This window comes from Petromyzon marinus, chromosome 13 (assembly GCF_048934315.1).
Source record: "Petromyzon marinus isolate PM22_M1 ecotype Great Lakes invasive population chromosome 13, UKy_Petmar_22M1.pri1.0, whole genome shotgun sequence".
Lineage (NCBI taxonomy): Eukaryota > Metazoa > Chordata > Hyperoartia > Petromyzontiformes > Petromyzontidae > Petromyzon > Petromyzon marinus.
The window spans coordinates 8,054,828-8,072,299 of NC_133679.1; the positions used below are offsets into that span (position 1 = coordinate 8,054,828).

General features: G+C 46.6%; 1 protein-coding gene across 5 annotated transcripts in view; it reads right to left on the reverse strand.

Moving 5' to 3' along the window:
• DAPK1 (death associated protein kinase 1) overlaps positions 1-17,472 on the reverse strand; it is a 70,321-nt gene continuing 52,849 nt past the window's right edge. For all 5 annotated transcript variants that reach the window (XM_032953327.1, XM_032953329.2, XM_032953328.2 and 2 more), the window contains 9 exons: positions 13,887-13,964; positions 8,726-8,957; positions 7,398-7,586; positions 6,533-6,730; positions 6,078-6,216; positions 5,425-5,545; positions 4,303-4,491; positions 3,591-3,926; positions 1-3,022 (listed from right to left, as the gene is read on the reverse strand). In XM_032953327.1, the coding sequence (XP_032809218.1) occupies positions 1,862-3,022; positions 3,591-3,926; positions 4,303-4,491; positions 5,425-5,545; positions 6,078-6,216; positions 6,533-6,730; positions 7,398-7,586; positions 8,726-8,957; positions 13,887-13,964 (2,643 nt within the window). In that variant the 3' untranslated portion in view covers positions 1-1,861. The remainder of the gene's footprint in view (positions 3,023-3,590; positions 3,927-4,302; positions 4,492-5,424; positions 5,546-6,077; positions 6,217-6,532; positions 6,731-7,397; positions 7,587-8,725; positions 8,958-13,886; positions 13,965-17,472) is intronic.

Below are 17,472 nucleotides of genomic sequence, written 5' to 3' on the forward strand. Positions count from 1 at the left end.
CACAAGTATTGCTTTTATTAGAATGATTGGGGGAATAAACAACCGGTGCACTCAGTCACAAGCATCATCTGCAAGTGGGTTACATGCGGGCACTGCAGCAACCGACCCGATTGGCCATAAATATTACCCGAGTACCACATGGGGAATACTAGCCCATTTCGTTCCTTGTGCCAGGGCCTATTCCAACCACGCCATCGAGTGATTATGCTTAATAAAAACATGCAAGAATTGGAACAAAATCATCAATGACAAGTATTTGTATTTTTGGGAACCAGAATTTATTGCTGCGCTCTGGTTAAATTGTAACAGACATCATGGGATAATGGACCAAGAATACAATTCAATTACACTTCTGAAAAAAATTGCTAACAAATTAAACTTGACACCTTTGTTTACATCACAACAGCTGCCAACAGAACACATTACATCCATAACTCGCCAGCCTGACGTCACTGAATGCATTAACATATCAATTCCATTTTCCACCGCGACCTCATTTTGATTACACCTTGTATATGCATGATTCCATACAGGAAGACCCTTCGCTTATGTACAGCATGCTTTCATTTTTTTTACACTTAAAACACATCAGATCCTCAAGCATGCACCGTATTCCCATGCTGCATACACTGTTATGGCAATACAGAGGTAGCTGAGCTCTTTTTATTATAAATTGTTCCCTTTTCAATAAAAGACAAAGAAGGCACTATAGATTTTTATGAAAACGGGGGAAGGGAAAACAAGCATTACAAACTCATCGGCAACGAGAGGGGACGGGGGTTATCCTGCGACCCGTTAATAAATTAGATGCCACGCCGGTGGTCCACAAGGAGCGCTTTTCTTCATACGAAAGCGTCTGTAACTCCGCTTGGTCAGCGAGAACAGGGCTATGGCTTTACAGGTAGAGCACGACTATCACCGTGCCCAGCGACACGACCGCGTGCACGACCCAACCAATTCATCAGTGCGTGCCGCTCTCCGCCGCTCCATCTGCCCTAATGTGATGCGGCGCTTCAGTTTATCACGAGATGTGCGGCGACAACGTGACGCCCCTGCCGTGGGTGATGGGCAGAGCAGGAGAGTGAGGCGGCCATGAGTAGCCTGGGACAGGTGTCGTGCGCCTTTGGGTGCACGACACCAGGCCTGGACACCCTCTAGGAAAACCTTTTTTGCAGAACACTTGATAACATTCATGCAAGCCAAGTGTGCACCTATCCACTGGCTTTATGGATTAAAACATCATTAAATAGACCTAAAGTATTTTTTTGTGAAAAGCTAAAAATGGTGCATATTCATATGTACTGTGTATACACAAGCAGTGGTATTACAAGTCCAAAGCAGTTCACTATAAATGGTTTAGGCAGCCAGTTGGATAAGGGTAAAAAAGTATACGCATATAAAAGTATTAATTGGACAATGCAATATTACTTTTGGATAACTTTTAGAAAACAAGAGTATGAGTGTTTACTCTAACACGACTCACTGGCTGTTTATAAATGCTGTATCTTGACTATAAATGACCCAACATGAAGCTCCTGGTAAAGGAACATGTCAGGGTGAGCAGCCAAGTTAATGCAATTACTTCCCTGGCCGTTGCCAAGAGCACCATGGAGCCACTTTTAAACACAACAAAGCAGCCCCTTACCCATTTGATTATAATGTTTTACTACACTTAGAAACCATCTGCACACAGTCAAATGGCAAATGCATGCACAAAAAAACGTCCTGCTTCACTCATGAGCATCGTTCAGAACTGTGTCGCTTCCTCCTACAAAGAGTATTGCAGGCAAAAATGCTTGGACCCCCGCGTGTGGTGGGACGAATGAAAACAGCGTTCCGCCCAAGTGAGCGATCTGTCCGGTCATCTGGAGAGGGATGAGTACAGAGAGTTGTAGGAGGTGCCGGTGTTGCTGGAGGCAGCAGGAGAGTCCTGTCCGGTCACGGTGCCGTCGGGGTTCATGCGGAACACGGCCGTGAGCCTTACGAGGAGGTCGGCGGCGTCGCGCCGCCCCAGCTCACGCAGTTTACTCACGAGCGTGCCCACCGTGGCCGCCCCGGCCCCGGCCTGGGGCAGCGGTTGTTGCGTTGTGGTCGTTGGCGGCGGAGAGGAGTCATGGTTCTCATTCGACGTCACCGCCACCGCGGCCGCCGCCGCGGCCGCGCTTGCGGCCGCTCGCTCGGCACTCGCCCAGTGCCGCAGCACGCGGTCCGTGGGGCTCTCGGTGGCGCTCTTCCCATCGCGCGACTCCAACGTGGGCAGCAACTCATCGAGCCCCAGTTTCATCGCCAACAGGCACCAGTCCTTGCCCATTGGGTCTTGCGGGTCCAGCAGCCGGGCGAGGCGCCGCCGGGCGTGCGGGTTGAGCTCCGACACGGGCTGGTCGAGGCCAAAGCTGCCGCGCGCGTACAGCTTGGGGCAGCCGAAGCACAGCAGGCTGGGGAAATCCTCGCGGTATTCACCAAACGGGTTGCTGAGCCACGGCTCGCCCTGAGACCGCGCACGGTGGAAGTCGCGTGGCTGGTATGCCATGACGGGCTCCACGCGCTCTTTCAGCTGCTGGGGGCTCAGGTAGTGGCGTGTAATGGACAGGCCTGGCAGCGTGCCCGCGATGAGGCTCTCGGCCGTGCTGCACACGCCCTCCAGGAGCTCGTAGCAACTGGCGCGGTTCGACTCTGAACCGCGCACTCGGATCTCCACCGCCTGCCCGTTGACGGCCAGGAAGACGATGGCCTCGGCCGACCTTCCCGTGATGCGGGCCCCGCCAGCCCACAGCCGCAGCTCGGCCTCGGGTTCTGAGTTGGGGGGTACAGCGCCGCCGTTGGTTCCAACCACCCTCTTGCCGTCATCGCCACCGCCCTTTGGGGAGGAGGCTTGTGGGAAGCAGCGGCAGAGGCCAGTCTGCAGTTTATGAAAAAGGCCGGCGGGGAAGGGCGCGGTGTGCTCCGACGCCTGGATGCGCACGCCGCCAAAGACAGCGCTTTCGTGCTCATCCTCCCAGCGCCGGTGCAGGCTGTCCGACGCCTGGGACCGGGATCGTCGCATGATCACACACACGCACGCACACGCGCGTACGTCACAAGGGGAAGTGCAGTTGCATCTCAGAATAGGGCTGTCCCATGCTAGATTTAGGTGTTCTGTTGTTGCGTCACGTTTTAATTGAATGCAAACAAAAAGAAAGTTAAATGCTATGCCTTGTTTATGTGGCCATATCACTGCTATTCTATTAGATACGGAGTAGCTATGTAATTAAGAGTGCAATAAACAACGTAAGTATATCATGACTAAACAACAGAATGAGCACTTTACACTTTCATTATGAATAAATTTGAAAAAAAATGTATAAGTAGGCATTCACAATCAAAGTTATAGATTCTTGATTAGTTCCTTTTATGTTAGATCATATAGGCCAAAAGCCTCCACCCGCCAAAGCCAAAAAAATAAAGTTGTCCTGTGGCAAATATGGCAATGGATTTGGTTTTTCAACAAACAGGAACGTTGGAATGCAAGCAAATTGTTTGCTCTTTTATGCAATATTTTTAAACACTGCTACAGAACTGGCGAGAGCCGAGTCAAGTTGTGGTGGCCCGACCTGCACGATGAGCGCGGGGATGGTGACCATGCCGGCGATGCCGGAGTCGGGATCGCGTGCGCAGATGTCCATGGCCTCCAGAAGCTGCAGGAGCTCGTCCGTCTCAGCCTCCGCTTCGCCCAGCAAGGCCTGCAGCTCGTCTGTGGCGTAGCGCCCGCGGTAGTGGTGCAGGGCGCGCCCAGCGAGGCTCCCGGTGCCGCCACCGCCCCCTCCGCCACCTCCACCGGGCCCCGAGCCGTCGCTCGGCGAGAGGAGACGGCCGAGGACAGCCGAGCCGAACCAGCGTGGGTCCAGCAGCACCACGTCCTGCACCGTCTCGCTCTGAAATACGTGGATCTACCCGGGAAAGGGGATGGGACAAACGCCACTCCGCTTGACTCGGCCTCAAAAAAAGAACAACTGCAGCTTACAGTGAACAGTTCCGTATGAGCTGTGTAGTCAGAATTGAACAACATGGCATGAGGCAAGTGACACAAGCCATGGGGGAGGGGGGGGGGTAATGGCAAAACTATGAAGTGTGCAGGTAATGCAACTGGACTGGAGCTCAAGGGCCAGAGGGGACTAGATACCAGGCTCTGAAAGAGCAAGGACAGGGACAGAGGTCCCACACGGTTCCTTGCCCCATTGCTCAAGCTAAGCACGCTAACATCGCTTTCTTGGGTGCAAGGGATTGGGCAGACGAAAGACGGGGCACGGCGCAGGGACCCCTCACCTCGCCCATGCTGTGCAGCTGCTGTGCGGCCGCACGGACGCCGTCTTCGCTAGCAAGGGGGTTGATTTGGTCGCGCACGTCGGCCACGAAGCTCTGCCACGATGTGAGCTGCACGGAGCCGCACGCCTTGCGCCATGTGGGCAGCGCCGACAGAATCTTGTCGCAGAACACTGGCATGCTGGGGCACACCTGCCATGGCAGAGGACATGGTCAGCGACAGCCCTGTGGACATTTCCTCAATTGTATTTTTTATTGATGCTTTCCAAACAAGTTTTAAAGTGTGAATGCATTGTCCCTGTCGGTCTGTAACTGTCTGTAACATGGGGTCACGATAACTCTCATAACAGTGATCCAATATTTCAGAAATGTCATTATCAAGTTATGTTGCTATAAGAAACTTGGCCTTTAGAAAACCAGCCAAATTGATAAAAGGGTTTGCTCAATCTTTGTTGATAAAAAAAACAGAGCTAAATGGAGAAACCTTTTCAGCTAAGTAAATGATATCACATGCCATGCATGCGTCTCACCACCCCACGACGTTATTACGTGTGACGTCACCTACCGCCATTACACGCCATATGCCACATGTCAGCTCTTTATGCGGCTTAGAAGGCAAAATTATTTTTGATAATTAAATAATTCCGTTGGAAAGTGTAACAGAATCCATGCAAATGTCTGATTTTTCTTCCTTATTTTGTATAACATTCTTCTTCTAGAATACAAGTCTATTTTCTGTCTACCCTCGTCTCTCAATGACATTTTCCCAACTACATGACTAATTTATTCTTGTGAAGTGATGACAGTTGTAAACTGAATGGTTGAGATGGCATGATAAAAAATTGTTCGCTGTAAACTTGAAACAAGGAATTGGTGAAATATTCGAATAAAAACTACTTACCGGTGTTATGTTTGAAAACTCGAAAAAAATTGTGCTTTAACAACATTAAGGGATTTTCCAATAAGCTGCCAAAATGTATAGTTAGCAAAAAATGTCAAAAGGATGATTCAAAAAGCAAAATGGGCCAGTGTACGAAAATTATGCCCACAAAAAAGTAAGAACTTGGGGCTTCACATTTAAACCGAGGCAAATTCTACGGCGATTCCAAGCACCAGGAGACGTACAGCAGTGATCTGGTTCTTTAAATCCAGCAGGTGATTTCTTAGCAACTTCATATCCTTGGACTGTGCGGCTGTGGCGTCCAGCACAAACAGACGGTCTGAGATGTCCAGGTCATAGCCAAACCTGCGGACGCACAGTCAATCACGCTCAATTCACTAGAAGATTACAGTTACCATTTAATTCGCAGCATCACAAACACCCAAGTTATTCGATATACTTTAGAGTTTTTTTTAGCATCTAAACGTGATCACATGTCAAGATGCTATATAGAAAGGAGGCATATTTCACAGATGAAATCAGTCAAGCCTGACTGCTGATAAGGCACTGTGTGTCGAATCGGGACGAGAGTTTGCCTGTATTGAACTAATGCTGCTGATATTATGGACTCCCAGATGACGTTGTGATATATAGTGGATATATAGTCCGCTTATTAAATTAAATTATTTATATTCTCCACAATTCCGCGAATGGGTATGTTGTGTTATGTACTATAACAAAGAGAGTTCAAGACAATGCGATCAGCAGAGGGATTGTGCAACACTCGGACAGACAGGGTCACGAATCCACACGGGTGTGCGAATATGAAGGTTCCCAGTCAGGAGCAGAAGAGTGCCCCCCCCCCGCTCACCCAGCTCCTGAATCCCCCTCAACCCACCTGTTGCGCACTTCCTTGATCAGGTGAACCCCAGAGCCATAGGCGAACTCGCCCGTGTTACCACGCGGGCAGTTCACCAGGTCGGCGTGCGTGCCCACAAGCACCACCTTGAGTGGGGTGTGGGGGCGCCCACAATATGCTGCACACGTGGAACGCACACGCATGCAAAGGTTCAACCCCCCATTTAGTCTCCTGGATATTGAGGCCCGGTTGGGGCAAGTGTTGTTGTTCTCTCGCAAGGGTAACAATAAAAAAAATATATGAATTGCAGTTAAATAATACTGAAAAAAACGCTGGTTGATTGGCAGGTCATCTGTGGTGGGGTAAAGTGTGGGTGCTCCCACCTCTTCCAATATATCTGGAGGCCATTCCGCCAGCAGTGGCATGAACAAGACATTTCAGGGCTGCACCTTTAACCTTTTGTTTCTCATAGCAACTCGGCGAAAGGCTCTTACCGATGGACTCTTGCAGCGGCCTCAGGGACTTGAGGAAGTTGAGCCAGAAGACGAGATGGCTGAGCTGCGTCTCGTAGGACGTCTCAAGGTTCACGATCACCACGTGCACACTCGTGGTGTCATCACCCGCAAAGTGGTCGTAGCTGCAGAAGTAGACGGGGTTCCCGGAGAACTCCCACAAGCTCAGGTCGCCCACGCCTGCCGTGCACGATCATGGGACAGGGACGGAGCGCGGTGGTAAGCCGCCGGCACTGGCAGTGCACTACGTCGCTCTCTGCCATCACCGCTACACCCCCTCGCCCCCATGCAAGCCTCGTGGCGTGCATGGGGAAAATAATAACCGCTGAGAGACCGTGGCACGCGGAAAAGCGTTACGACAGGCGTGAATTGGATTAGTCACTTTTGCTGCGCAAAACTTAAAACTTTAAGTGAAAGCCGTCGCTAATTCTGCTGCTAAGTGTGGTGAGCTGCTTGATACGGTCATGATCTCTTGTAATTGATTGTGAGCTTATCATCCCGTTAACCACACATGAACAAGTGCTTTAGATGCATGAGCGCAGCTCGTCGCCCAGGCGCTTAGCGATGTAATTTTCAATGGAAGTCTATGGTACGTCCCAGATTATAGCAGGAAATACACAGATTGTGTATGACAGCCGACAGGCTGGTTCTGTCGAAACTTTGGCATAAGATGCACTGGGGCATGAGTTTAATCGACATTATGGCTCTCTATATGTAAATATCACCGTTAAACATAAACATTAAAGTAGCAAAGAGAGTAACGGGTTGTAAAATTCACAGAGAGTTTTTTGCATTGTGGAACGCAGCGCGGGCGGATCGCACGCAAACGTGGGTGTCCGTGGCTTGCCGTTGACGTTGGCGTTCTGCACTTCAATGGCGCGTGTCGACTGCTCGTCGAACGGGAAGCTGGAGGTCTGCGACGGCGACACCAAGGCTCCCAGCATGCCCTTGGACATGCTGGGCTCGAACATCATGCTGCGACTCTTCACGCTCACGTTCTCGCAGCCCGCGTACAGGTTGGCGATGCTTGATGAGCCTTTGTGTGGGGCGAAGAGCAGGTGAGTGTGGGTGGATAGAGATGGGGCACACAGGAGTGGTAAATTCATTCAGAAATGGCACCGCAATGTTACATCGCCTTGAAATGTTGCCGAGGTGGGGAGTCCTATTTGAGGGGGTGGTGTTAGCCACTATGAACTTAGGTCTCGCGCTAAAGACCAAAGGGTCATGAAGGCAATGCTGATAATCCTGCCACACTTTGCCTTGTTTCTTAACACTGACCGAGACCCAGTGGAAAATGAAGACTGCGCTCAACTGATCCTACACCCAATGTACGGTAAACTTAGCGGTGTTAAATTAAACAGACAGCAGTGTCCTCAAAACGTGGAACTCGCGCAGCCTCTCGATATGACGAGAACCATAGTGATGCTGCTTTTCATGCTGCGTCTCATCACCGTAACTAAATAAATAAAAATGTCACGGTCCTGTCACTTCTGATTAACACTCACAGTAGCTGCAAACATAAAGTGAGACTGATTGGACAGACCAACCCAACCTCTACCAACTCCAACTCTCACTCTTTCACAGGGTGAACGGGGCTACTAACATTGCCATATTATGTTTTTATTATATGATATAATATTAAAATTTATGTGACGATTGTCATATTAGTTTTCCATAACTTTCTAATTGTATTTAACATGTGAATAATTTTTTTGTGCTTTGATGTAAAACTTAACAATTGATATAATTTATAATGCACGTGCTGTTAGGTTACGTGAAACATTTTAAAAAAATAAATGAACCACAAATACGATGCTGTCACAGCGGCCATGCCCATAAATTACTCCAACAACAGTTTACACCGCACGAAGTTTGTGATAGTAATTTCAATGCTGTGTTTCTTACTTTATATATATAAAAAAAAGAATTCGGGAAATAAAACTTTTTTTAAAAATAAAATGAGTAACGACAATCACGATATCATATTTTCCAGAATGGATGATACGATCAGCGTGGACCTCATATCGTGCGATATATTGTAGAATCGCTATATCGTGGAAAACTCTACATCTCACAGCACTGCCTGCCTACACAGTGGTCGCAGTAGAGGCGGTGGTGGCGGCGATGATGGTGGCGGTGGTGTTGGCAATGGTGGCGGCGATGGCGATGTCGTACTAGGTGTCTTGTGTGTGGAGAGCACGGCCGGGAAGCGTGACGAGATGGAGGAGCCAGCAGACGCAAGTCGAGGGCGCCGCCGCCTGAACAGCCCCCGCAGGAGGCCACACTTGAGTGACTCGATGAGCGTGCTCTTGCCGCTGCCCGCGTAGCCAAAGAACTTGAGTTTGATCCGCGGCTGTGGCGTCTGCGTGGCGCGCAACTGCTGCCCGTACTGCGCCCGCTGTCCCTCCTGGCACGCGCGCGCGGCAAGAACAAGAACATTTTTCAAATTTTCGTGTTGTGGTTTTCACACCTGATGATGATTGCTTGTGTTTCAGTCGAAACGTCGTGAGCATTTTATTGTTTTATATTTTTATTATTTTATTGTTTCCCTTCTACGTGACTTTACCGAAAGAACCAAGAATATGAATCCCTGCAGTCACGAAAGCTTGAAATCTAAATAAATGTATAATTCTATAGGAGTACATGTTTTCGTATATTGTAATTTGTCCATTGTACTGCAAAGACGACGCATATTAAAAACATAACTTGAATTGATTTCAACACCAGTGATCAAAAACTGTAGTCAGTCTCTTTACAACCCTTGGATTCTCATCCCATGTATATCCAAATTTTTCATTTATTTAAACCTGTATTCACCCAGGGCGAATAAATCAATCGTAACCAAAATAAAAAGAACTTCTGCAATCTGAAATAATTGTTAATTAGGATGCTATATACATCATTAAATTCACCCAGAATGGATCCGATCTCATTTGATCTGAGAAGTTATGCTTGACTGATCCTGGTATAGGAATAGGTTTTACCCTTTTAACTGGCACAAAAACTGACACCTTTATTCAAGGCATCATGTTTGCAATGACCACAACACAAGCAGTCAAATGATCCTGTATAGTGCCAGGATGTGTGACCACCTTGCTGCACACCCGGGTTGCTAAAGGCTTGGCCACTGCGGAGTTATCTGGAGAACAGTGCAGCAAACTCCATTCTTGTACTGCACATCTTTGCTCCCAGATATCTACCATTACCTTCACTGCTAACCCGCACTGACCATTGAAGGGAAGTACGGTCAAATATTTCCCACGACCAGCAATGAAATCCAACAGTGCATTGACAAAGAGCTGTACCTATATATGTGTGCGCGTGTGTATCGCCGTACTGTATATCAAGGCCATCGGAGTGTTTACATTCGACTACTGCACTTTGAAATAAATACGGCGGCGTGTGAGCTTGTGCCTTTGGGCAGTTCGCGCCAAACACCATAATTACACAACAGACTGAGACATTTACTGCTTCTGGTTAATAATTTAAAGAACAGTCATACTGGCTGTGGCTGGGAAGTACGGAAAGTTATTTGATTAATGGTTTACAGATAATCTCATGGAGACCTCCATCATTTATGAACCGACAAGTCACCTTAGTCTGCTGAAAAAAGTGAATAACAGTTTTTAAAATATTATATTCTTAGTTTTTTCGGTAAAGTCACGTTGAAGAGAAACAACAAAATAATAAAATATATAAAACAATAAAAAAATTCTCACGACGTTTCGACCATAACTCACGTCGTGAGAATTTTTTATTGTTTTATATATTTTATTATTTTGTTGTTTCTCTTCAACGTGACTTTACCGAAAAAACTAAGAATATGAATTACTGCAGTCACGAAAGCTTTAAATCAAAATTTAGTTTTTAAAATGTTATGGTGGCCCAGATGGCTCAAGAACTAGCAATGCTGTAATCCTGGGCTTAAATCTTGGGTTTCAGCCACGATTGACTAAACCGAGTTCTCAAGTGTAACAAATTCATGGCCTTAGTCTGATTATTTTTTTTATATATATTAACACTAAATTAGTATTTGTCTAATTCTGCAACTTAGAAATGTCAGTTTGGCACGTGACATATAATTCATGGCATGTACTATGGGGCAAAAAGTGAAAACATTTAAAAGGTTTATAAATTCCATACAAATCACCCTCGTTTACATACTGCTTAGTTTCACAACTGATGGCAGACAGTGCTACAACGATCGCCGGGTGATATAAATCTTTGTAACAACTAAAGGAAATGACAGGTTACAGTATTTTTACGTGTAAATAATAACTGAGCCAAAAGGTGGCGCTGTTGTTTCCCGCAAACGTGCAATGGCTTGTGTAGGTGGCGCAGCATGAGGTGCATGCACACTACACGACTCAGAGGCAACACTTGAAAATGCAGAATGAGAAGCACATTTGGCCAATCACATGGCAGTGGTTGCCATTTTACTGGTCACACTGGCAAATCAAATGATTCAAATCAAAAGTCTGGCAGTTTGATGGTAAAAAATAGGGTTATCAGTGAAAGCATACCCTTTTAAATATGAAGCACTGGACTGTATTTACAAATCTAAATCTTGACATCGAAACCAGTGGTTCTCAAAGTGTGGTCCCCGGACCACCAGAGGCGGTCCTTCAGGTGACCCGTGGGCTGATGCAAATGCAGGCCGATCCGGACAATAATGACAATGTTTATACCTCTTGGTTTGGACATTAATGTTTTACTTACGATTTTTTATTTGAGAAATGGAAGTCGGTAAATTACCATAACCCTAATATCTAAATGACTCCCCTAATAAAGAAAACATATAGATGTGTTAAAAAAAGTGTCTATGTTCCGGGAATACGAATCATTTTGTATTTCTGGTGTTTAGAGATAAGCGAATACATTTTCTCACCAGGGGTGGGGAGGCTGGGTGGTCCGTGTAAACGTTTGCATCGGGCTAAGTGGTCCACAGGCCAAATAAAGTTTTACAAACACTGCTCTAAACCTACTTGACATGGTATCTCTATTAAACAAGCATTCGTGTAGAATGAATTCATACTTCAAGATACAACATGACGGGACGTGGATTTGATTCCCGGCCAACTGCAATAGTGAGTTATATCGGTACTGATCAAGGGCAACCCCCTTGCCCGCATGCATCTTCACAAACCCACAATGACCAGCAAAGGGAAGTATGGTTATACAACCACCACAGCTAACAACAAAAAAACGGCACACATTTGTCAATAACACTGCCGTAAAAGGAGATATATACCATAATTGACGTTTAGAGCAATGGCTCTTCTTCATACCAGATAAAAAAACGGCCTTCATTGACAAAGGCCTGTAAATTATTATAAAAGATTACAACAGCATTTCCTCCACGTGCATCATTCGGATAGCTGATGCAATGGAACAAGCGGCGGCATTAATACGACCCTGGACACGTCGCCACCCATCGCCGCCCCCACTCTCTCATCACCCACTCGCCCCTCCGAACTCCACTCATCCCCCACCTCCAAACAAAGACCATGGGCCTACAACCCCAGTACGTAATGATTTTTTTTAAGGACTTCAAGTTGCAGCACTGCAGGCAAGCAAAGTGTTCACAAAACCGCGTTGGCAATTGGTGTAAAAAAATATCTCGCCGGCCACCCTGAATTATTTGATCCGATCGCCAGTGGCGTCCACACCATAACAAACACTACGGCGTTGTGCAGATGATCACGACCACATGACAGAACATATTTTCAAAAACCACACCCATGTGTGCTTCTTTCGGACTTCAAGCAATTCATTACAATTTAACAGACTAAAATGCACACACACACATACAATCACACGTGTATGTAAAATGGCACTCAGACAAATACGGTTCGGCCAAAATCCACACGAGATTCTCGCGCCTGATACATAATTTGCATTGCCATTGTTAGATGCAGGACTGGACCATAAATGCACGGGAAGTGCAGCATGAACAATGGATCATCTTGAATTGAAAGAGATTCCTGCAGAGGCGACAGGCTTACTCCTGAGCCCAGCCCCCCCCCCCAACACTGTATGGGCACTGTGCTGCAGCCCACTCCACCAGCAACCGCAGCAGCCCTACGAGCGCCGAATCACAAATGTGCGCGTTTCACAGCGAACGAAGCGAGGCTCTTCTTTCAATGACCGACTAACCGGCTGAAATCATTAAACAGCTTTCCAATTAAGCTGCTACGCCGAGCTCTTAGTTATTGAAGCTGATACTTTTTTAAGGTCCTAATTTCCCCAACAGGATACTGATTCATCCATCGTGAAAAGATTGTATAAAGGGGTGGGGGGTGTTGTTACGTGTTTATGGTTTCTCTTTCTGCTCCACAGCTCTCAAATTAATTATAAGGACCTCCACAAAGGGTTCAACAAGCCATCAATCAGCGGGTGTGAAAATGAAACATCCCATGTCGGTGTCGTCTTTTGACGCCCAATAATGCGCTGGCGATGTCGCGCAGCGCCACGGGCAGCGTGTGGGAAACACGTCCCCGCCGCCCACTCCGACCCAGGACCGTTTTGTTCGACGCTGGCGGGCAACTCTCTAGTAATGCGGGCTGCCAGCCAGGGCCGACAAGAGCGCAAAGGCTCCGCACGGCGCTTGTGCTAGCGTGATCGCCATAATCCCGGGAGCCACGCACCAACGGGGCAGAGTGCCAGCTAGGGATCCGTTACAAGGCCCCAGGGGGAGAGTTGCGAGGGCAGCAAAGCCGCGAGACTTGGAGTCGCTGGTGGTCGTGGCTCGCTGGGAGCGTCCACGCATAGTGGGGTCGCGCGCAGGATGTCGCCGTGCGTAATCTTCCCATTTCATTATTTATGACCGTGACTTGCTAATGCTTAAGGGTCCCCCACCTCCCCCCGCCCACCCACCCGTGTGTAGTGTTTGGGGTGAGTGTAGTCCAAGTTAGCATGAGCGAAAAAGGGAGGACGTGTGCGGATGGGTTGGTGGGCAGTACTACCACCGTGGCTTAGCGATGTCTGTCTGGCGTATTGGGCCCCATAGGAATGCAGCAAACTGCTCAACATAATTTCTGGCATTGATTTAGTTTTTCCCCTGATAACTCACTCCCCCACACATGCAATGTTAAAGCATAAAATAAAAAATACATGGAATGTATATCTGTAGTCAACGTTGTTTTAATGAGCATTATCATTATGGTGTTATTGTTTCGTGAATCTTACAATTGGCATTTTTTTACAGTAAGTGTTTTATACTGGACTATAATATAACAAGGCACAGGAATCCATAAGCATATCCCAGAATGCCATTACACATCTGTAGCCCCTGGGAAGCAGTGACTCTCGGCCTGGAGGTAAAGAGGAGGGTTACCTTGCGGAGACGCGAGAGAAGCCGCACCACCTCCGTGTGTCCCTCCGTCTTTGCCAGCTCCTCTGCAGTGAGCCCTTCCTGGAGTTTTGTTTTTGTAGGAAAACAATAAAAACAACACATCGTTAGAGCTGATCATTCTACTGAATGACCTTTTTTCCATATTCGCTGAAAAATCTAATACAATATATAAAAAAAAGTACATATATATCATCTTTAGCCATGATTTATCCACTGCTGGATGAAGGCCTGCCCATGCCATTGCCATCTCTCATAGTCCTTGCAATACTATGCAGGTGCATGTCAGCGAATTTCACTGCTCCCTCTCAGCAGTCGTCATCCTCGTGTGCATTATCTACATTGGCCACTTAGTTTTATGAGTTAATGTTTGTAATTTGCATTTGTTTCGTGATCCATGTGCTCCTTTTTCTTTCTCTCAGTGCAATTCCCACCATGCACCTCTCCTCCATGCTTCATTTTGACCTTTCAGATTTTGTTCCAATGTATTTGCCAATGTCCGTGTCTCTGAAAAGGACACTATGATGAAAATTTCGTATTGCTTCTATTATGTCACGTGGCTGGCAGGTAAATCAAATAAAGTATGACACAAGGTTGCGTGCTGTGCACACATTACTCAACAGGAAGGCCAACGGGTCCAAGGCCGTGGGGTGGTCCCTACCACCAACCACCACACAACTTCCCTCGCCGCCCCTGCCACCATAACTTGATACACGTAATATCGGCTCACAATTCTGGCCACAGCCAATGATTCCCATTGTGCCACGGCAACCGAGAACCATAGTTACGACAGCGCGCACGCCATTGGCGGCGAGGTGACACAAGAGGTCGGCCCCTGATGCCAAGTTGGACCGGTTCAGAGGATGCAGCAGAGCTAAACATTCATGAACACTCATCACTTAGCAACTGTATTGACCTACGAGATGGGTCTCAGAGAAAAGATGTTCCGAAGCTGGGAAGCGATGAAAGCCATATATATTACGTATTCTTCGGATTATAAGCAACTTCACAAAGTAAGACCCACTGTAAACTTTGGTAGACATTTTGACTACCCTTGGAATGCATGTGTTTACTCAAACTTTGGGGTCATTATGAAAAATGTGTGATTTGTAATGGGGAGAAAATAGTACTGTGGAGAGCCTTAGAGGGTATTTGGCAAACTCTTCCACGCTGGCCGGGTGTCCTGGAAATGCCCACACTTTACCCCATTACACACGACCTGCAAGCCGATGAGCAACTGTGGCCGTACCCCTATTTGTACTGCTCAGTGGACAGAGGTGGAATTTGCAGGAAATAGCAGCGCCGCCACCTTTTGCCTCCGTTAATATTTACATGTGAAAATGTAATTTATTTTAGTTGTCACACAAGGATTTTTATCACCCTACGGTTGTTGTTGTTGTTGTTGCTGCTGCACTGTCTGCCATCACTTGTGAAGCTAAGCAGTGTGTAAACGACGGTGATGCGTATCACAATTTTTTTTTTACATTTTCTATTTTTTCCTCTCTCTTTTTTTTTTGCCCAATAGTATTTACGGAACTCTACCCGTTTCAACTGTCTTGACGGACATGTAAAAAAATACAGTGTTGCAGGGCAAATTGGCCACAAGCACAGAGTTAGCAGCTGCAAATCAGGTTGGTTTGCAAGGAGCCACAGAGAGAGATGCTTGATAGGCAACTAAGAACTCTTTCCCGAGGCTGCCATGGAGGCGACGGGGGGGAGTCTGGCGTGGGGCTCGGCACAAACCTGCCTTTCCGGCCTCGCCACCGCCCTCGGCTAAACGCGCTATGCAATGCACAGCCAATCCTCCTATTCGGTTAATGGTAATATTATTAAGGGTTTGGTAAAACCGACAGCGTGGAACACGATTTAAACAAAATTACATTAAGATGACGCTTTGCGGAAAAATAAATCTCAGTGACGTGTTTCCAAGTGTTGCCTTTCAAATGTAACGATGTATTTCTTAATCCTCCAATGTTTGATAGCATTTTGTGGCTTTCATGAATGTAATTAATGGACGTTTTTAAAGACCCAAGCCATTGTTAGTCGTGAATGAAAAAAAGCTACAACAGATGGTGTTTTAAATTCAGCAGCGTGTTCCACTGCGGTGCTTTAGTTGTAGCTGTTGGCCTGGTGCTAGATCCCTGGCTGTGTGGCTGTGTTTTCATTGTGTATATGTTGTCCATCAGGCTCTATTTGGGTGGTGTATCTGCTAGTTGGGTGGCTATTTTCTTTGTGTATCTGTTCGCTGTGTTGCTGTTCTTGTGGGTGTGGGGCTGATAAATGTTAAGAGACTGCTGTTGGCAGTGTAGTACATGTACGAGTGTAAACTGAAACAAAATCTCCACTCGTGTGACCTGCGCTATAACAGATAAAACATGACAGAACATGCATGCAAAATATCTGGAAAGGTGGCACTGTGCTTAACTAATATCTGCCTATTTGGAATAAAAAATCCTGGCCGTGGAATGAATCATGCTTCCAAGGTGATAAAATAAACACCACTTTGTGTGAACTTAACAGTGCACATCCTACAGAGATACTTGGCCCCCCAACAATGCAATGTGGAATTTTTCAACCACTGACTAAAGGCCATAAATGGAGATGAATATCACCCCATTGCTCATTTAGAACCTAGACATTTTACTGACGCTGGAAGAACCCAATGCGCTAAGAAGCTCTTTTTCCCAGGTGTCCAGCCCAGGCTGGTAGGCAAATGGTGGAACATTAGGGTAGAATTTTATTTCATAAACACTTCAACGTTTCAGACTCTGCTTTGTGCCCTCTGGGTGACGTGCCATATGTGTTGTACTTGTTCATCTGTTTTGTGTGCTCTGGGTATAAGGCTAATGTGATTTCTACCTGTCCTGGATTAGCCAAGATCGTCCTCTGTTTGTGGTAGCTGTCAGAGGAAGTCGGCGAGTCTTCCCAGGAAAAAAAGAATGTTTTTGGTAAGTTGCGTAATCGTACACCACTGAAGACAATACAAGTCCACCATGGTAACAAGATGTTAACTACCTCGCTTGGTATACAGGAGGTCGTGGGTTCGATCCCGACCTTGACGCCTGTAAATTTGGAGTTTTCATGGTCGTGTGGATTTTTCTCTGGGTCCTCCGATTTTTCCCTCCACATTTCAAAATTTGTGTTTAAAAGTATTTTTCTCAAAGAAAGCCGTTCCTTGGTGTGGACCAATCAGTTTCAAGGACAATGCATATATTATCATGGTATGTGTTTTGTTTGCATTTTGACTGCAGGTATTGTGGTTAATGCAGACATGAATCCTTGTAAAAAGGTTTCAGTTTGTTGCCAAAAAAAGGGGAAACACCCTATTATTACATTTTGGTACTGGCAAAGGAGGTTTAATGATATTTGGATGCTATCAATTTCTAAGTGATAAGCAACTGCACTGAGCTATCAATTGTGGCCAGGTCGCTTCTGAAAAGGGCTATATAGCTGAGTGGGCCTTACCTGGTAAAATAAAAATAGTTTAGTTTTAAGTTTACAATTACATACATGTCATTCTTGACTTGTCCAGTATTGTGAGAGATATGTCCCAGTGGTAACCATGGAGGCT